Below are 21,593 nucleotides of genomic sequence, written 5' to 3'. Positions count from 1 at the left end.
GATAACAGAGAGTAATAGATTGTATCCCCCCCCTGTACAGTCTCCTCTCCCCGGGGTGTAATGGCTGATAACAGAGAGTAATAGATTGTATCCCCCCCTGTACAGTCTCCTCTCCCCGGGATGTAATGGCTGATAACAGAGAGTAATAGATTGTATCCCCCTGTACAGTCTCCTCTCCCCGGGATGTAATGGCTGATAACAGAGAGTAATAGATTGTATCCCCCCTGTACAGTCTCCTCTCCCCGGGGTGTAATGGCTGATAACAGAGAGTAATAGATTGTATCCCCCCCTGTACAGTCTCCTCTCCCCGGGATGTAATGGCTGATAACAGAGAGTAATAGATTGTATCCCCCCCCCCTGTACAGTCTCCTCTCCCCGGGGTGTAATGGCTGATAACAGAGAGTAATAGATTGTATCCCCCCCTGTACAGTCTCCTCTCCCCGGGGTGTAATGGCTGATAACAGAGAGTAATAGATTGTATCCCCCCCCCCTGTACAGTCTCCTCCCCCCGGGGTGTAATGGCTGATAACAGAGAGTAATAGATTGTATCCCCCCCTGTACAGTCTCCTCTCCCCGGGATGTAATGGCTGATAACAGAGAGTAATAGATTGTATCCCCCCCTGTACAGTCTCCTCTCCCCGGGATGTAATGGCTGATAACAGAGAGTAATAGATTGTATCCCCCCCCTGTACAGTCTCCTCTCCCCGGGATGTAATGGCTGATAACAGAGAGTAATAGATTGTATCCCCCCTGTACAGTCTCCTCTCCCCGGGGTGTAATGGCTGATAACAGAGAGTAATAGATTGTATCCCCCCCTGTACAGTCTCCTCTCCCCGGGATGTAATGGCTGATAACAGAGAGTAATAGATTGTATCCCCCTGTACAGTCTCCTCTCCCCGGGGTGTAATGGCTGATAACAGAGAGTAATAGATTGTATCCCCCCCCTGTACAGTCTCCTCTCCCGGGGTGTAATGGCTGATAACAGAGAGTAATAGATTGTATCCCCCCCGTACAGTCTCCTCTCCCCGGGGTGTAATGGCTGATAACAGAGAGTAATAGATTGTATCCCCCCCTGTACAGTCTCCTCTCCCCGGGACGTAATGGCTGATAACAGAGAGTAATAGATTGTATCCCCCCCCTGTACAGTCTCCTCTCCCCGGGATGTAATGGCTGATAACAGAGAGTAATAGATTGTATCCCCCCCCCCCACCTGTACAGTCTCCTCTCCCCGGGATGTAATGGCTGATAACAGAGAGTAATAGATTGTATCCCCCCTGTACAGTCTCCTCTCCCCGGGATGTAATGGCTGATAACAGAGAGTAATAGATTGTATCCCCCTGTACAGTCTCCTCTCCCCGGGGTGTAATGGCTGATAACAGAGAGTAATAGATTGTATCCCCCCCCCTGTACAGTCTCCTCTCCCCGGGGTGTAATGGCTGATAACAGAGAGTAATAGATTGTATCCCCCCCGTACAGTCTCCTCTCCCCGGGGTGTAATGGCTGATAACAGAGAGTAATAGATTGTATCCCCCCCTGTACAGTCTCCTCTCCCCGGGACGTAATGGCTGATAACAGAGAGTAATAGATTGTATCCCCCCCCCTGTACAGTCTCCTCTCCCCGGGATGTAATGGCTGATAACAGAGAGTAATAGATTGTATCCCCCCTGTACAGTCTCCTCTCCCCGGGGTGTAATGGCTGATAACAGAGAGTAATAGATTGTATCCCCCCTGTACAGTCTCCTCTCCCCGGGATGTAATGGCTGATAACAGAGAGTAATAGATTGTATCCCCCCTGTACAGTCTCCTCTCCCCGGGATGTATTGGCTGATAACAGAGAGTAATAGATTGTATCCCCCCCTGTACAGTCTCCTCTCCCCGGGATGTAATGGCTGATAACAGAGAGTAATAGATTGTATCCCCCCCTGTACAGTCTCCTCTCCCCGGGATGTAATGGCTGATAACAGAGAGTAATAGATTGTATCCCCCCCCCCCTGTACAGTCTCCTCTCCCTGGGGTGTAATGGCTGATACCAGAGAGTAATAGATTGTATCCCCCCCCCCCCCCCTCTGTACAGTCTCCTCCCCCCGGGGTGTAATGGCTGATAACAGAGAGTAATAGATTGTATCCCCCCCTGTACAGTCTCCTCTCCCCGGGATGTAATGGCTGATAACAGAGAGTAATAGATTGTATCCCCCCTGTACAGTCTCCTCTCCCCGGGATGTAATGGCTGATAACAGAGAGTAATAGATTGTATCCCCCCCTGTACAGTCTCCTCTCCCCGGGGTGTAATGGCTGATAACAGAGAGTAATAGATTGTATCCCCCTGTACAGTCTCCTCTCCCCGGGGTGTAATGGCTGATAACAGAGAGTAATAGATTGTATCCCCCTGTACAGTCTCCTCTCCCCGGGGTGTAATGGCTGATAACAGAGAGTAATAGATTGTATCCCCCCTGTACAGTCTCCTCTCCCCGGGGTGTAATGGCTGATAACAGAGAGTAATAGATTGTATCCCCCCCCTGTACAGTCTCCTCTCCCCGGGGTGTAATGGCTGATAACAGAGAGTAATAGATTGTATCCCCCCTGTACAGTCTCCTCTCCCCGGGGTGTAATGGCTGATAACAGAGAGTAATAGATTGTATCCCCCCCTGTACAGTCTCCTCTCCCCGGGTGTAATGGCTGATAACAGAGAGTAATAGATTGTATCCCCCCTGTACAGTCTCCTCTCCCCGGGGTGTAATGGCTGATAACAGAGAGTAATAGATTGTATCCCCCTGTACAGTCTCCTCTCCCCGGGGTGTAATGGCTGATAACAGAGAGTAATAGATTGTATCCCCCCCTGTACAGTCTCCTCTCCCCGGGGTGTAATGGCTGATAACAGAGAGTAATAGATTGTATCCCCCTGTACAGTCTCCTCTCCCCGGGGTGTAATGGCTGATAACAGAGAGTAATAGATTGTATCCCCCCTGTACAGTCTCCTCTCCCCGGGATGTAATGGCTGATAACAGAGAGTAATAGATTGTATCCCCCCTGTACAGTCTCCTCTCCCCGGGATGTAATGGCTGATAACAGAGAGTAATAGATTGTATCCCCCCCTGTACAGTCTCCTCTCCCCGGGATGTAATGGCTGATAACAGAGAGTAATAGATTGTATCCCCCCCTGTACAGTCTCCTCTCCCCGGGATGTAATGGCTGATAACAGAGAGTAATAGATTGTATCCCCCCTGTACAGTCTCCTCTCCCCGGGGTGTAATGGCTGATAACAGAGAGTAATAGATTGTATCCCCCCCCTGTACAGTCTCCTCTCCCCGGGGTGTAATGGCTGATAACAGAGAGTAATAGATTGTATCCCCCCCTGTACAGTCTCCTCTCCCCGGGGTGTAATGGCTGATAACAGAGAGTAATAGATTGTATCCCCCCCTGTACAGTCTCCTCTCCCCGGGATGTAATGGCTGATAACAGAGAGTAATAGATTGTATCCCCCCCCCCTGTACAGTCTCCTCTCCCCGGGATGTAATGGCTGATAACAGAGAGTAATAGATTGTATCCCCCCCTGTACAGTCTCCTCTCCCCGGGATGTAATGGCTGATAACAGAGAGTAATAGATTGTATCCCCCCTGTACAGTCTCCTCTCCCCGGGATGTATTGGCTGATAACAGAGAGTAATAGATTGTACCCCCCCTGTACAGTCTCCTCTCCCCGGGATGTAATGGCTGATAACAGAGAGTAATAGATTGTATCCCCCCCTGTACAGTCTCCTCTCCCCGGGATGTAATGGCTGATAACAGAGAGTAATAGATTGTATCCCCCCTGTACAGTCTCCTCTCCCCGGGGTGTAATGGCTGATATCAGAGAGTAATAGATTGTATCCCCCCCCTGTACAGTCTCCTCTCCCCGGGGTGTAATGGCTGATAACAGAGAGTAATAGATTGTATCCCCCCCTGTACAGTCTCCTCTCCCCGGGGTGTAATGGCTGATAACAGAGAGTAATAGATTGTATCCCCCTGTACAGTCTCCTCTCCCCGGGATGTAATGGCTGATAACAGAGAGTAATAGATTGTATCCCCCCTGTACAGTCTCCTCTCCCCGGGGTGTAATGGCTGATAACAGAGAGTAATAGATTGTATCCCCCCCTGTACAGTCTCCTCTCCCCGGGATGTAATGGCTGATAACAGAGAGTAATAGATTGTATCCCCCCTGTACAGTCTCCTCTCCCCGGGGTGTAATGGCTGATATCAGAGAGTAATAGATTGTATCCCCCCCTGTACAGTCTCCTCTCCCCGGGTGTAATGGCTGATAACAGAGAGTAATAGATTGTATCCCCCCCCCTGTACAGTCTCCTCTCCCCGGGATGTAATGGCTGATAACAGAGAGTAATAGATTGTATCCCCCCCTGTACAGTCTCCTCTCCCCGGGATGTAATGGCTGATAACAGAGAGTAATAGATTGTATCCCCCCCCTGTACAGTCTCCTCTCCCCGGGATGTAATGGCTGATAACAGAGAGTAATAGATTGTATCCCCCCCCGTACAGTCTCCTCTCCCCGGGATGTAATGGCTGATAACAGAGAGTAATAGATTGTATCCCCCCCTGTACAGTCTCCTCTCCCTGGGATGTAATGGCTGATAACAGAGAGTAATAGATTGTATCCCCCCTGTACAGTCTCCTCTCCCCGGGGTGTAATGGCTGATAACAGAGAGTAATAGATTGTATCCCCCCCTGTACAGTCTCCTCTCCCCGGGATGTAATGGCTGATAACAGAGAGTAATAGATTGTATCCCCCCCTGTACAGTCTCCTCTCCCCGGGGTGTAATGGCTGATAACAGAGAGTAATAGATTGTATCCCCCCCCTGTACAGTCTCCTCTCCCCGGGATGTAATGGCTGATAACAGAGAGTAATAGATTGTATCCCCCCCTGTACAGTCTCCTCTCCCCGGGGTGTAATGGCTGATAACAGAGAGTAATAGATTGTATCCCCCCCCCTGTACAGTCTCCTCTCCCCGGGGTGTAATGGCTGATAACAGAGAGTAATAGATTGTATCCCCCCCTGTACAGTCTCCTCTCCCCGGGGTGTAATGGCTGATAACAGAGAGTAATAGATTGTATCCCCCTGTACAGTCTCCTCTCCCCGGGATGTAATGGCTGATAACAGAGAGTAATAGATTGTATCCCCCCCTGTACAGTCTCCTCTCCCCGGGATGTAATGGCTGATAACAGAGAGTAATAGATTGTATCCCCCCTGTACAGTCTCCTCTCCCCGGGATGTAATGGCTGATAACAGAGAGTAATAGATTGTATCCCCCCCTGTACAGTCTCCTCTCCCCGGGATGTAATGGCTGATAACAGAGAGTAATAGATTGTATCCCCCCTGTACAGTCTCCTCTCCCCGGGGTGTAATGGCTGATATCAGAGAGTAATAGATTGTATCCCCCCTGTACAGTCTCCTCTCCCCGGGTGTAATGGCTGATAACAGAGAGTAATAGATTGTATCCCCCCTGTACAGTCTCCTCTCCCCGGGATGTAATGGCTGATAACAGAGAGTAATAGATTGTATCCCCCCCTGTACAGTCTCCTCTCCCCGGGGTGTAATGGCTGATAACAGAGAGTAATAGATTGTATCCCCCCCTGTACAGTCTCCTCTCCCCGGGGTGTAATGGCTGATAACAGAGAGTAATAGATTGTATCCCCCCCCCTGTACAGTCTCCTCTCCCCGGGATGTAATGGCTGATAACAGAGAGTAATAGATTGTATCCCCCCCTGTACAGTCTCCTCTCCCCGGGATGTAATGGCTGATAACAGAGAGTAATAGATTGTATCCCCCCTGTACAGTCTCCTCTCCCCGGGGTGTAATGGCTGATAACAGAGAGTAATAGATTGTATCCCCCCCTGTACAGTCTCCTCTCCCCGGGTGTAATGGCTGATAACAGAGAGTAATAGATTGTATCCCCCCCCCTGTACAGTCTCCTCTCCCCGGGATGTAATGGCTGATAACAGAGAGTAATAGATTGTATCCCCCCCCTGTACAGTCTCCTCTCCCCGGGGTGTAATGGCTGATAACAGAGAGTAATAGATTGTATCCCCCCCTGTACAGTCTCCTCTCCCCGGGGTGTAATGGCTGATAACAGAGAGTAATAGATTGTATCCCCCCCCTGTACAGTCTCCTCTCCCCGGGATGTAATGGCTGATAACAGAGAGTAATAGATTGTATCCCCCCCTGTACAGTCTCCTCTCCCCGGGGTGTAATGGCTGATAACAGAGAGTAATAGATTGTATCCCCCCCCCTGTACAGTCTCCTCTCCCCGGGGTGTAATGGCTGATAACAGAGAGTAATAGATTGTATCCCCCCCTGTACAGTCTCCTCTCCCCGGGATGTAATGGCTGATAACAGAGAGTAATAGATTGTATCCCCCCTGTACAGTCTCCTCTCCCCGGGATGTAATGGCTGATAACAGAGAGTAATAGATTGTATCCCCCTGTACAGTCTCCTCTCCCCGGGATGTAATGGCTGATAACAGAGAGTAATAGATTGTATCCCCCCTGTACAGTCTCCTCTCCCCGGGGTGTAATGGCTGATAACAGAGAGTAATAGATTGTATCCCCCTGTACAGTCTCCTCTCCCCGGGATGTAATGGCTGATAACAGAGAGTAATAGATTGTATCCCCCCCTGTACAGTCTCCTCTCCCCGGGATGTAATGGCTGATAACAGAGAGTAATAGATTGTATCCCCCCTGTACAGTCTCCTCTCCCCGGGGTGTAATGGCTGATAACAGAGAGTAATAGATTGTATCCCCCCCTGTACAGTCTCCTCTCCCCAGGGTGTAATGGCTGATAACAGAGAGTAATAGATTGTATCCCCCCCTGTACAGTCTCCTCTCCCCGGGATGTAATGGCTGATAACAGAGAGTAATAGATTGTATCCCCCCCTGTACAGTCTCCTCTCCCCGGGATGTAATGGCTGATAACAGAGAGTAATAGATTGTATCCCCCTGTACAGTCTCCTCTCCCCGGGATGTAATGGCTGATAACAGAGAGTAATAGATTGTATCCCCCCCCCCCCCTGTACAGTCTCCTCTCCCCGGGATGTAATGGCTGATAACAGAGAGTAATAGATTGTATCCCCCCTGTACAGTCTCCTCTCCCCGGGGTGTAATGGCTGATATCAGAGAGTAATAGATTGTATCCCCCTGTACAGTCTCCTCTCCCCGGGATGTAATGGCTGATAACAGAGAGTAATAGATTGTATCCCCCCTGTACAGTCTCCTCTCCCCGGGATGTAATGGCTGATAACAGAGAGTAATAGATTGTATCCCCCCCTGTACAGTCTCCTCTCCCCGGGTGTAATGGCTGATAACAGAGAGTAATAGATTGTATCCCCCCTGTACAGTCTCCTCTCCCCGGGATGTAATGGCTGATAACAGAGAGTAATAGATTGTATCCCCCCCTGTACAGTCTCCTCTCCCCGGGGTGTAATGGCTGATAACAGAGAGTAATAGATTGTATCCCCCCCCCTGTACAGTCTCCTCTCCCCGGGTGTAATGGCTGATAACAGAGAGTAATAGATTGTATCCCCCCTGTACAGTCTCCTCTCCCCGGGGTGTAATGGCTGATAACAGAGAGTAATAGATTGTATCCCCCCTGTACAGTCTCCTCTCCCCGGGGTGTAATGGCTGATAACAGAGAGTAATAGATTGTATCCCCCCTGTACAGTCTCCTCTCCCCGGGATGTAATGGCTGATAACAGAGAGTAATAGATTGTATCCCCCTCTGTACAGTCTCCTCTCCCCGGGATGTAATGGCTGATAACAGAGAGTAATAGATTGTATCCCCCCCTGTACAGTCTCCTCTCCCCGGGATGTAATGGCTGATAACAGAGAGTAATAGATTGTACCCCCCTGTACAGTCTCCTCTCCCCGGGGTGTAATGGCTGATAACAGAGAGTAATAGATTGTATCCCCCCTGTACAGTCTCCTCTCCCCGGGATGTAATGGCTGATAACAGAGAGTAATAGATTGTATCCCCCCCTGTACAGTCTCCTCTTCCCGGGGTGTAATGGCTGATAACAGAGAGTAATAGATTGTATCCCCCCCTGTATAGTCTCCTCTCCCCGGGGTGTAATGGCTGATAACAGAGAGTAATAGATTGTATCCCCCCTGTACAGTCTCCTCTCCCCGGGGTGTAATGGCTGATAACAGAGAGTAATAGATTGTATCCCCCTGTACAGTCTCCTCTCCCCGGGGTGTAATGGCTGATAACAGAGAGTAATAGATTGTATCCCCCCCCCCCCCCTGTACAGTCTCCTCTCCCCGGGATGTAATGGCTGATAACAGAGAGTAATAGATTGTATCCCCCCTGTACAGTCTCCTCTCCCCGGGGTGTAATGGCTGATAACAGAGAGTAATAGATTGTATCCCCCCTGTACAGTCTCCTCTCCCCGGGGTGTAATGGCTGATAACAGAGAGTAATAGATTGTATCCCCCCTGTACAGTCTCCTCTCCCCGGGATGTAATGGCTGATAACAGAGAGTAATAGATTGTATCCCCCCTGTACAGTCTCCTCTCCCCGGGATGTAATGGCTGATAACAGAGAGTAATAGATTGTATCCCCCCTGTACAGTCTCCTCTCCCCGGGGTGTAATGGCTGATAACAGAGAGTAATAGATTGTATCCCCCCCTGTATAGTCTCCTCTCCCCGGGGTGTAATGGCTGATAACAGAGAGTAATAGATTGTATCCCCCCCTGTACAGTCTCCTCTCCCCAGGGTGTAATGGCTGATAACAGAGAGTAATAGATTGTATCCCCCCCTGTACAGTATCCTCCCCCGGGGTGTAATGGCTGATAACAGAGAGTAATAGATTGTATCCCCCCCTGTACAGTCTCCTCTCCCCGGGGTGTAATGGCTGATAACAGAGAGTAATAGATTGTATCCCCCTGTACAGTCTCCTCTCCCCGGGATGTAATGGCTGATAACAGAGAGTAATAGATTGTATCCCCCCCTGTACAGTCTCCTCTCCCCGAGATGTAATGGCTGATAACAGAGAGTAATAGATTGTATCCCCCCTGTACAGTCTCCTCTCCCCGGGATGTAATGGCTGATAACAGAGAGTAATAGATTGTATCCCCCCCTGTACAGTCTCCTCTCCCCGGGATGTAATGGCTGATAACAGAGAGTAATAGATTGTATCCCCCCCTGTACAGTCTCCTCTCCCCAGGATGTAATGGCTGATAACAGAGAGTAATAGATTGTATCCCCCCCTGTACAGTCTCCTCCCCCCGGGGTGTAATGGCTGATAACAGAGAGTAATAGATTGTATCCCCCCTGTACAGTCTCCTCTCCCCGGGGTGTAATGGCTGATAACAGAGAGTAATAGATTGTATCCCCCCTGTACAGTCTCCTCTCCCCGGGGTGTAATGGCTGATAACAGAGAGTAATAGATTGTATCCCCCTGTACAGTCTCCTCTCCCCGGGGTGTAATGGCTGATAACAGAGAGTAATAGATTGTATCCCCCCTGTACAGTCTCCTCTCCCCGGGATGTAATGGCTGATAACAGAGAGTAATAGATTGTATCCCCCCTGTACAGTCTCCTCTCCCCGGGATGTAATGGCTGATAACAGAGAGTAATAGATTGTATCCCCCCTGTACAGTCTCCTCTCCCCGGGGTGTAATGGCTGATAACAGAGAGTAATAGATTGTATCCCCCCCTGTATAGTCTCCTCTCCCCGGGGTGTAATGGCTGATAACAGAGAGTAATAGATTGTATCCCCCCCTGTACAGTCTCCTCTCCCCAGGGTGTAATGGCTGATAACAGAGAGTAATAGATTGTATCCCCCCCTGTACAGTATCCTCCCCCGGGGTGTAATGGCTGATAACAGAGAGTAATAGATTGTATCCCCCCCTGTACAGTCTCCTCTCCCCGGGGTGTAATGGCTGATAACAGAGAGTAATAGATTGTATCCCCCTGTACAGTCTCCTCTCCCCGGGATGTAATGGCTGATAACAGAGAGTAATAGATTGTATCCCCCCCTGTACAGTCTCCTCTCCCCGAGATGTAATGGCTGATAACAGAGAGTAATAGATTGTATCCCCCCTGTACAGTCTCCTCTCCCCGGGATGTAATGGCTGATAACAGAGAGTAATAGATTGTATCCCCCCCTGTACAGTCTCCTCTCCCCGGGATGTAATGGCTGATAACAGAGAGTAATAGATTGTATCCCCCCCTGTACAGTCTCCTCTCCCCAGGATGTAATGGCTGATAACAGAGAGTAATAGATTGTATCCCCCCCTGTACAGTCTCCTCCCCCCGGGGTGTAATGGCTGATAACAGAGAGTAATAGATTGTATCCCCCCTGTACAGTCTCCTCTCCCCGGGGTGTAATGGCTGATAACAGAGAGTAATAGATTGTATCCCCCCCCTGTACAGTCTCCTCTCCCCGGGATGTAATGGCTGATAACAGAGAGTAATAGATTGTATCCCCCCTGTACAGTCTCCTCTCCCCGGGGTGTAATGGCTGATAACAGAGAGTAATAGATTGTATCCCCCCCCTGTACAGTCTCCTCTCCCCGGGATGTAATGGCTGATAACAGAGAGTAATAGATTGTATCCCCCCTGTACAGTCTCCTCTCCCCGGGATGTAATGGCTGATAACAGAGAGTAATAGATTGTATCCCCCCCTGTACAGTCTCCTCTCCCCGGGTTGTAATGGCTGATAACAGAGAGTAATAGATTGTATCCCCCCTGTACAGTCTCCTCTCCCCGGGATGTAATGGCTGATAACAGAGAGTAATAGATTGTATCCCCCCTGTACAGTCTCCTCTCCCCGGGATGTAATGGCTGATAATAGAGAGCAGTAGCCTGTATCCCGCTGCATATTTTTTCCCCCATTAACCCTTCAATGACCTCTGTTTTCAGAGTCCCGGAGATGATGACCAAAAACATTGTGCAGCAGATCCTTCAGGCTGTGAACTTCTGCCACAAGAACAGTGTAAGGATTGTGTGGGGCCTCCACCTTAATAATAAGAAAATATGACTACTCTCTTCCAAAAACAGCGCCACCCTGATCTATAGGTCATGGTTGGTATTACATATCCGCAAAACAAACTGTTGGACTGATCTGCAATACCACACACAGCCTGTGGAGAGGGGTGGCGCTGTTATTGGAGGAGAGCGGCCATATCTGTTATTTCCTCACAATTTTGCAATATTCTTTGTATCTTTCTGTCACCCAGTGCATTCACCGAGACGTGAAACCCGAGAACATTCTCCTGACCAAACAAGGAGTCATCAAACTCTGCGATTTTGGCTTTGCGCGAATATTAAGTGAGTGATTATGGGGCGCCCCCTGCAGGAGGAGGAATACATACATAAATGAGATTCTTCCTGCCCCCACTAGAGGGCGCTCACTGTAGACTGATTCCTATAAAAGGACAACGGTAATATCTCTGCACTACCCCGACGTCAACATAGAACTGGAGCAACAGTGGGTGTGCTAATGGTGGTGTACAGGGGCCGGACTGACACCTATCCACACTGACAACCTAACATGTACTGATACACATATATGTATGAATTATTCCATGTAAAACAAGATGCTGGTCATATGACACATCTGACTGTGAGATACAAATAATAAAAATAGTTATAATAATGTGTTATGCATACCAGTGTATAGCGACTAGAGATGAGCGAGTATACTGCTGGGTGGAGTATTAGCATACTCGGACCGGCTCGTTACTCGGACGAGTATTTCCCCTGCTCGCGATCGAGCATTAAATTAAGTGAAGAACTGTGTTTTTATTGTTTAATGAAACAATAAATGTTCGGAACATCTGGAATGTGAATAATATTGTTCTTTCAATGTGTTCTGCACTTACATGCTCCTGTGTTCACTGTTTTTAATGTTTTAATTCTATTCTTCACTGTTCTTTTACTGTTCTGTTTTAGCAAAAAAATGCTCGGGTCTCCCATTGACTTCAATGGGGCTCGTTATTCGAGACGAGCACTCGGGCATCTGGAAAAGTTTGTCTCGAATAACGAGCACCCGAGCATTTTAGTGCTCGCTCATCTCTAATAACGACTTTCTGGATCTCAGCCTGGGCTAAAATACGGGCAAAAATGGCACTACTAGGGCGCAAGTGCACATCTACGGCTTCTGAGATAAAATATACGTTCATACCGTGGGCGTCGATGCGTTAGTTTAATTTCTGACCATAAGTTCGTGCGGCTGGAAACTTAACTCCTCCCACAAGAGGTTCAGGATGATCAAAGGCAGAATGGTACATGATCTGATTTGTATCTATGGATGTAGCAGCCTCTCCTTGAGCGTGACTCAATCGTACTCACTCTAAAGCAGTGGTTCTCAACCTTTCTAATGCGGTGACCCCAAACCATGTACAAGAATATTGGGGGTCATTTACTAAGGGCCCGATTCGCGTTTTCCCGACGTGTTACCCGAATATTTCCGATTTGCGCCGATTTTCCCTGAATTGCCCCGGGATTTTGGCGCACGCGATCGGATTGTGGCGCATCGGCGCCGGCATGCACGCGACGGAAATCGGGGGCGTGGCCGAACGAAAACCCTACAGATTCGGAAAAACCGCCGCATTTAAAAAACAAAAAGTGTCGCAGGACTTGCACTTACCTTCACTAGGAATAGGCCGGTGAACTTGAGTGCATTCCAGCGGCCTCGGGGAACTTCAGCGCAGCAGCGACACCTGGTGAACGTCGGAGGAACTGCCTTAGAGAATCCCGGCCGGACCCGAATCCTCCGCAGAGAACGCGCCGCTGGATCGCGAATGGACCGGGGAAGTAAATCTGCCCCATTGTATTTGTGCCAAAAATGCAATAACATCGTGGCTCCGATGGCTTTAGACGACCCTTGTGTTTTGATCGTTCGACCCCCGCCGGGGTCGCGATCCACAGGTTGAGAACCACTGCTCTAAAGTGTGACAAGAGAGGGGTTAATGCCAGTCCTGGATGGACTTTAGGCACGACTGCACACGTGGTGTCTTCCTGTGTCCGATCTGTTATGTCCACCGAGTCTTGTAGTTATTCCTGAACACTGTCACACTCACGGTTTTACCGTATCGCTGGTGTGTCCTCCTTGGAATCAGACGCCATGTTATACGGGCCTTGGAATGATGGAAAGATGAAAACTGTCTCGGCGTCCTCCGAGTGAGTGTGCGCATGCGCAGGTCCACTACACTCCGTGTCATTGGTCCAGCTGCCGATCTCTGATTCCGGGACAGTCAGGTAGGAGGAAGATCCGGGGGATGAGTAGTGGTTCTTGTTATCGAACGATTAATTCCAAGGCCCGTCGAATGATTAAAACACAGGGGTCGCCTAAAGCCATCGGAGCCACAAGTTTATTGCATTTTTTGGCACACATAGAATGGGGCAGATTTACTTACCCGGTCCATTCGCGATCCAGCGGCGCGTTCTCTGCGGAGGATTCGGGTCCGGCCGGGATTCATTAAGGTAGTTCCTCCGACGTCCACCAGGTGTCGCTGCTGCGCTGAAGTTCCCCGAGGCCCGCTGGAATGCACTCAAGTTCACCGGCCTATTCCTAGTGAAGGTAAGTGCAAGTCTCGCGACACTTTTTGTTTTTTAAATGCCCTTAGTAAATGATCCCCCAATATTCTTGTACATGGTTTGGGGTGACCGCAACATGAGGAATTATGTTGCGGGGTCACAGCATTAGAAAGGTTGAGAACCACTGCTTTAGAGTGAATACGATTGAGTCACGCTCAAGGAGAGGCTGCTAGGAGGCACAGATGTGCACTTGCGCCCTATTAGTGCCATTTGTGCCCCTTTTTTAGCCCAGGCTGAGATCCACAAAGTCGCTATACACTGGTATGCATTCCACATTATTTTAACTATTTTTATTATTTGTAACTCACAGTTAGATTTGTCATATGACCAGCATCTTGTTTTACATGGAATAATTCATACATATATGTGTATCAGTACATGTTAGGTTGTCAGTGTGGATTGGTGCTTGGTGTGATCTTTCTTCTATTGATTCCTATAAAATGTCTACAAGTCCATAGTGAGCTCCCACTAGTGGCGGTTGCAGGTAGACTGAATGTGAGCACATTATTGTATGTGCACAGGAGGGGCTCCATCAGAAGAGACAGCAGGTGGCGCTATAGTCTCCACTCTTGTCTTCACAGCTCGGCCCGGAGATGATTACACAGATTACGTGGCCACTCGCTGGTATCGGGCCCCAGAGCTGCTGGTGGGGGACACACAGTATGGAGCAGCAGTGGATGTTTGGGCCATAGGTTGTGTCTTTGCAGAACTACTGACTGGACAACCATTGTGGCCGGGGAAGTCAGACATGGACCAGCTCTACCTCATCATCAGGACACTGGGTGAGGAGCAATATAGCATCTCATGTATGTATATATGTATAATCTGTATGTAGTGACTCCCCCTAGTGGTGATGTATAATCTGTATGTAGTGATCTCCCCCTAGTGGTGATGTATAATCTGTATGTAGTGATCTCCCCCTAGTGGTGGTGTATAATCTGTATGTAGTGATCTCCCCCTAGTGGTGATGTATAATCTGTATGTAGTGATCTCCCCCTAGTGGTGGTGTATAATCTGAATGTAGTGAGCTCCCCCTAGTGGTGGTGTATAATGTGTATGTAGTGATCTCCCCCTAGTGGTGGTGTATAATCTGTATGTAGTGAGCTCCCCCTAGTGGTGGTGTATAATGTGTATGTAGTGAGCTCCCCCTAGAGGTGGTGTATAATGTGTATGTAGGGAGCTCCCCCTAGTGGTGGTGTATAATCTGTATGTAGTGAGCTCCCCCTAATGGTGGTGTATAATCTGTATGTAGTGATCTCCCCCTAGTGGTGATGTATAATCTGTATGTAGTGAGCTCCTCCTAGTGGTGGTGTATAATCTGTATGTAGTGATCTCCCCCTAGTGGTGGTGTATAATCTGTATGTAGTGATCTCCCCCTAGTGGTGATGTATAATGTGTATGTAGTGAGCTCCCCCTAGTGGTGGTGTATAATATGTATGTAGTGATCTCCCCCTAGTGGTGATGTATAATGTGTATGTAGTGATCTCCTCCTAGTGGTGGTGTATAATCTGTATGTAGTGATCTCCCCCTAGTGGTGGTGTATAATCTGTATGTAGTGATCTCCCCCTAGTGGTGGTGTATAATGTGTATGTAGTGATCTCCCCCTAGTGGTGGTGTATAATCTGTATGTAGTGAGCTCCCCCTAGTGGTGGTGTATAATCTGTATGTAGTGATCTCCCCCTAGTGGTGGGGTATAATCTGTATGTAGTAGTCTCCCCCTAGTGGTGGTGTATAATCTGTATGTAGTGATCTCCCCCTAGTGGTGGTGTATAATCTGTATGTAGTGATCTCCCCCTAGTGGTGGTGTATAATGTGTATGTAATGATCTCCCCCTAGTGGTGGTGTATAATCTGTATGTAGTGATCTCCCCCTAGTGGTGGTGTATAATCTGTATGTAGTGACCTCCTCCTAGTGGTGGTGTATAATCTGTATGTAGTGATCTCCCCCTAGTGGTGGTGTATAATCTGTATGTAGTGAGCTCCCCCTAGTGATGGTGTATAATCTGTATGTAGTGAGCTCCCCCTAGTGGTGGTGTATAATCTATATGTAGTGATCTCCCCCTAGTGGTGGTGTATAATCTGTATGTAGTGATCTCCCCCTAGTGGTGAAGTATAATCTGTATATAGGGATCTCCTCCTAGTGGTGGTGTATAATCTGTATGTAGTGATCTCCCCCTAGTGGTGGTGTATAATCTGTATGTAGTGACCTCCTTCTAGTGGTGGTGTATAATCTGTATGTAGTGATCTCCGACTAGTGGTGGTGTATAATCTGTATGTAGTGATCTCCTCCTAGTGGTAATGTATAATCTGTATGTAGTGATCTCCCCCTAGTGATCTCCTCCTAGTGGTGGTGTATAATCTGTATGTAGTGAGCTCCCCCTAGTGGTGGTGTATAATCTGTATGTAGTGATCTCCCCCTAGTGGTGGTGTATAATCTGTATGTAGTGATCTCCTCCTAGTGGTGGTTTATAATCTGTATGTAGTGATCTCCCCCTAGTAGTGATGTATAATCTGTATGTAGTGACCTCCCCCTAGTGGTGGTGTATAATCTGTATGTAGTGAGCTCCCCCTAGTGGTGATGTATAATCTGTATGTAGTGATCTCCCCCTAGTGGTGGTGTATAATCTGTATGTAGTGACCTCCCCCTAGTGGTGGTGTATAATGTGTATGTAGTGATCTCCTCCTAGTGGTGGTGTATAATCTGTATGTAGTGATCTCCCCCTAGTGGTGGTGTATAATCTGTATATAGTGATCTCCTCCTAGTGGTGGTGTATAATCTGTATGTAGTGATCTCCTCCTAGTGGTGGTGTATAATCTGTATGTAGTGATCTCCTCCTAGTGCTGGTGTATAATCTGTATGTAGTGATCTCCCCCTAGTGGTGGTGTATAATCTGTATGTAGTGACCTCCCCCTAGTGGTGGTGTATAATCTGTATGTAGTGAGCTCCCCCTAGTGGTGATGTATAATCTGTATGTAGTGATTTCCCCCTGGTGGTGGTGTATAATCTGTATGTAGTGACCTCCCCCTAGTGGTGATGTATAATCTGTATGGAGTGATCTCCCCCTAGTGGTGCTGTATAATCTGTATATAGTGATCTCCTCCTAGTGGTGGTGTATAATCTGTATGTAGTGATCTCCTCCTAGTGGTGGTGTATAATCTGTATGTAGTGATCTCCCCCTAGTGGTGGTGTATAATCTGTATGTAGTGATCTCCTCCTAGTGGTGGTGTATAATCTGTATATAGTGATCTCCCCCTAGTGGTGGTGTATAATCTGTATGTAGTGAGCTCCCCCTAGTGGTGGTGTATAATCTGTATGTAGCGATCTCCCCCTAGTGGTGATGTATAATATGTATGTAGTGATATCCCCCTAGTGGTGGTGTATAATCTGTATGTAGTGATCTCCTCCTAGTGGTGGTGTATAATCTGTATGTAGTGATCTCCCCCTAGTGGTAGTGTATAATCTGTATGTGGTGATCTCCCCCTAGTGGTGGTGTATAATCTGTATATAGTGATCTCCTCCTAGTGGTGGTGTATAATCTGTATGTAGTGATCTCCCCCTAGTGGTGGTGTATAATGTGTATGTAGTGATCTCCCCCTAGTGGTGGTGTATAATCTGTATGTAGTGATCTCCCCCTAGTGGTGGTGTATAATGTGTATGTAGTGATCTCCCCCTAGTGGTGATGTATAATCTGAATGTAGTGATCTCCTCCTAGTGGTGGTGTATAATGTGTATGTAGTGATCTCCCCCTAGTGGTGGTGTATAGTGTGTATGTAGTGATCTCCCCCTAGTGGTGGTGTATAATCTGTATGCAGTGAGCTCCCCCTAGTGGTGGTGTATAATGTGTATGTAGGGAGCTCCCCCTAGTGGTGGTGTATAATCTGTATGTAGTGAGCTCCTCCTAATGGTGGTGTATAATCTGTATGTAGTGATCTCCCCCTAGTGGTGATGTATAATCTGTATGTAGTGAGCTCCTCCTAGTGGTAGTGTATAATCTGTATGTAGTGATCTCCCCCTAGTGGTGGTGTATAATCTGTATGTAGTGATCTCCTCCTCGTGGTGGTGTATAATCTGTATGTAGTGATCTCCCCCTAGTGGTGGATGTATAATCTGTATGTAGTGAGCCCCCCCTAGTGGTGGTGTATAATCAGTATGTAGGGAGCTCCCCCTAGTGGTGATGTATAATCTGTATGTAGTGATCTCCCCCTAGTGGTGGTGTATAATCTGTATATAGTGATCTCCTCCTAGTGGTGGTGTATAATCTGTATGTAGTGATCTCCCCGTAGTGGTGGTGTATAATCTGTATGTAGTGATCTCCCCCTAGTGGTGATGTATAATGTGTATGTAGTGAGCTCCCCCTAGTGGTGGTGTATAATATGTATGTAGTGATCTCCCCCTAGTGGTGATGTATAATGTGTATGTGGTGATCTCCTCCTAGTGGTGGTGTATAATCTGTATGTAGTGATCTCCCCTAGTGGTGGTGTATAATCTGTATGTAGTGAGCTCCCCCTAGTGGTGGTGTATAATCTGTATGTAGTGATCTCCCCCTAGTGGTGGTGTATAATCTGTATGTAGTGATCTCCCCCTAGTGGTGGTGTATAATGTGTATGTAGTGATCTCCCCCTAGTGGTGGTGTATAATCTGTATGTAGTGAGCTCCCCCTAGTGGTGGTGTATAATCTGTATGTAGTGATCTCCCCCTAGTGGTGGGGTATAATCTGTATGTAGTAGTCTCCCCCTAGTGGTGGTGTATAATCTGTATGTAGTGATCTCCCCCTAGTGGTGGTGTATAATGTGTATGTAGTGATCTCCCCCTAGTGGTGGTGTATAATGTGTATGTAGTGATCTCCCCCTAGTGGTGGTGTATAATCTGTATGTAGTGATCTCCCCCTAGTGGTGGTGTATAATCTGTATGTAGTGACCTCCTCCTAGTGGTGGTGTATAATCTGTATGTAGTGATCTCCCCCTAGTGGTGGTGTATAATCTGTATGTAGTGAGCTCCCCCTAGTTATGGTGTATAATCTGTATGTAGTGAGCTCCCCCTAGTGGTGGTGTATAATCTATATGTAGTGATCTCCCCTAGTGGTGGTGTATAATCTGTATGTAGTGATCTCCCCCTAGTGGTGAAGTATAATCTGTATATAGGGATCTCCTCCTAGTGGTGGTGTATAATCTGTATGTAGTGATCTCCCCCTAGTGGTGGTGTATAATCTGTATGTAGTGACCTCCTTCTAGTGGTGGTGTATAATCTGTATGTAGTGATCTCCGACTAGTGGTGGTGTATAATCTGTATGTAGTGATCTCCTCCTAGTGGTAATGTATAATCTGTATGTAGTGATCTCCCCCTAGTGATCTCCTCCTAGTGGTGGTGTATAATCTGTATGTAGTGAGCTCCCCCTAGTGGTGGTGTATAATCTGTATGTAGTGAGCTCCCCCTAGTGATCTCCTCCTAGTGGTGGTTTATAATCTGTATGTAGTGATCTCCCCCTAGAGGTGATGTATAATCTGTATGTAGTGACCTCCCCCTAGTGGTGGTGTATAATCTGTATGTAGTGAGCTCCCCCTAGTGGTGATGTATAATCTGTATGTAGTGATCTCCCCCTAGTGGTGGTGTATAATCTGTATGTAGTGACCTCCCCCTAGTGGTGGTGTATAATGTGTATGTAGTGATCTCCTCCTAGTGGTGGTGTATAATCTGTATGTAGTGATCTCCCCCTAGTGGTGGTGTATAATCTGTATATAGTGATCTCCTCCTAGTGGTGGTGTATAATCTGTATGTAGTGATCTCCTCCTAGTGGTGGTGTATAATCTGTATGTAGTGATCTCCTCCTAGTGCTGGTGTATAATCTGTATGTAGTGATCTCCCCCTAGTGGTGGTGTATAATCTGTATGTAGTGACCTCCCCCTAGTGGTGGTGTATAATCTGTATGTAGTGAGCTCCCCCTAGTGGTGATGTATAATCTGTATGTAGTGATTTCCCCCTAGTGGTGGTGTATAATCTGTATGTAGTGACCTCCCCCTAGTGGTGATGTATAATCTGTATGGAGTGATCTCCCCCTAGTGGTGCTGTATAATCTGTATATAGTGATCTCCTCCTAGTGGTGGTGTATAATCTGTATGTAGTGATCTCCTCCTAGTGGTGGTGTATAATCTGTATGTAGTGATCTCCCCCTAGTGGTGGTGTATAATCTGTATGTAGTGATCTCCTCCTAGTGGTGGTGTATAATCTGTATATAGTGATCTCCCCCTAGTGGTGGTGTATAATCTGTATGTAGTGAGCTCCCCCTAGTGGTGGTGTATAATCTGTATGTAGCGATCTCCCCCTAGTGGTGATGTATAATATGTATGTAGTGATATCCCCCTAGTGGTGGTGTATAATCTGTATGTAGTGATCTCCTCCTAGTGGTGGTGTATAATCTGTATGTAGTGATCTCCCCCTAGTGGTAGTGTATAATCTGTATGTGGTGATCTCCCCCTAGTGGTGGTGTATAATCTGTATATAGTGATCTCCTCCTAGTGGTGGTGTATAATCTGTATGTAGTGATCTCCCCCTAGTGGTGGTGTATAATCTGTATGTAGTGATCTCCCCCTAGTGGTGGTGTATAATCTGTATGTAGTGATCTCCCCCTAGTGGTGGTGTATAATGTGTATGTAGTGATCTCCCCCTAGTGGTGATGTATAATCTGTATGTAGTGATCTCCTCCTAGTGGTGGTGTATAATGTGTATGTAGTGATCTCCCCCTAGTGGTGGTGTATAATGTGTATGTAGTGATCTCCCCCTAGTGGTGGTGTATAATCTGTATGCAGTGAGCTCCCCCTAGTGGTGGTGTATAATGTGTATGTAGTGAGCTCCCCCTAGTGGTGGTGTATAATGTGTATGTAGGGAGCTCCCCCTAGTGGTGGTGTATAATCTGTATGTAGTGAGCTCCTCCTAATGGTGGTGTATAATCTGTATGTAGTGATCTCCCCCTAGTGGTGATGTATAATCTGTATGTAGTGAGCTCCTCCTAGTGGTAGTGTATAATCTGTATGTAGTGATCTCCCCCTAGTGGTGGTGTATAATCTGTATGTAGTGATCTCCTCCTCGTGGTGGTGTATAATCTGTATGTAGTGATCTCCCCCTAGTGGTGGATGTATAATCTGTATGTAGTGAGCCCCCCCTAGTGGTGGTGTATAATCAGTATGTAGGGAGCTCCCCCTAGTGGTGATGTATAATCTGTATGTAGTGATCTCCCCCTAGTGGTGGTGTATAATCTGTATGTAGTGATCTCCTCCTAGTGGTGGTGTATAATCTGTATGTAGTGATCTCCCCGTAGTGGTGGTGTATAATCTGTATGTAGTGTTCTCCCCCTAGTGGTGATGTATAATGTGTATGTAGTGAGCTCCCCCTAGTGGTGGTGTATAATATGTATGTAGTGATCTCCCCCTAGTGGTGATGTATAATGTGTATGTGGTGATCTCCTCCTAGTGGTGGTGTATAATCTGTATGTAGTGATCTCCCCTAGTGGTGGTGTATAATCTGTATGTAGTGAGCTCCCCCTAGTGGTGGTGTATAATCTGTATGTAGTGATCTCCCCCTAGTGGTGGTGTATAATCTGTATGTAGTGATCTCCCCCTAGTGGTGGTGTATAATGTGTATGTAGTGATCTCCCCCTAGTGGTGGTGTATAATCTGTATGTAGTGAGCTCCCCCTAGTGGTGGTGTATAATCTGTATGTAGTGATCTCCCCCTAGTGGTGGGGTATAATCTGTATGTAGTAGTCTCCCCCTAGTGGTGGTGTATAATCTGTATGTAGTGATCTCCCCCTAGTGGTGGTGTATAATCTGTATGTAGTGATCTCCTCCTAGTGGTGGTGTATAATGTGTATGTAGTGATCTCCCCCTTGTGGTGGTGTATAATCTGTATGTAGTGATCTCCTCCTAGTGGGGGTGTATAATCTGTATGTAGTGATCTCCTCCTAGTGGTGGTGTATAATGTGTATGTAGTGATCTCCTCCTAGTGGTGGTGTATAATC

General features: G+C 47.6%; 1 protein-coding gene across 3 annotated transcripts in view; it reads left to right on the top strand.

Moving 5' to 3' along the window:
* The window catches only part of CDKL4 (cyclin dependent kinase like 4), a 51,575-nt gene that overhangs the window by 24,104 nt on the left and 5,878 nt on the right, over positions 1-21,593 (top strand). For all 3 annotated transcript variants that reach the window (XM_072119663.1, XM_072119661.1, XM_072119660.1), the window contains exons 4-6: positions 10,905-10,977; positions 11,222-11,312; positions 14,165-14,365. In XM_072119663.1, the coding sequence (XP_071975764.1) occupies positions 10,905-10,977; positions 11,222-11,312; positions 14,165-14,365 (365 nt within the window). The remainder of the gene's footprint in view (positions 1-10,904; positions 10,978-11,221; positions 11,313-14,164; positions 14,366-21,593) is intronic.

The sequence above is a fragment of the Engystomops pustulosus genome, chromosome 8, assembly GCF_040894005.1.
Source record: "Engystomops pustulosus chromosome 8, aEngPut4.maternal, whole genome shotgun sequence".
NCBI lineage: Eukaryota > Metazoa > Chordata > Amphibia > Anura > Leptodactylidae > Engystomops > Engystomops pustulosus.
The sequence above is the reverse complement of the archived record's forward strand: the minus strand, read 5'-3'. Positions and strand labels throughout refer to the sequence as shown.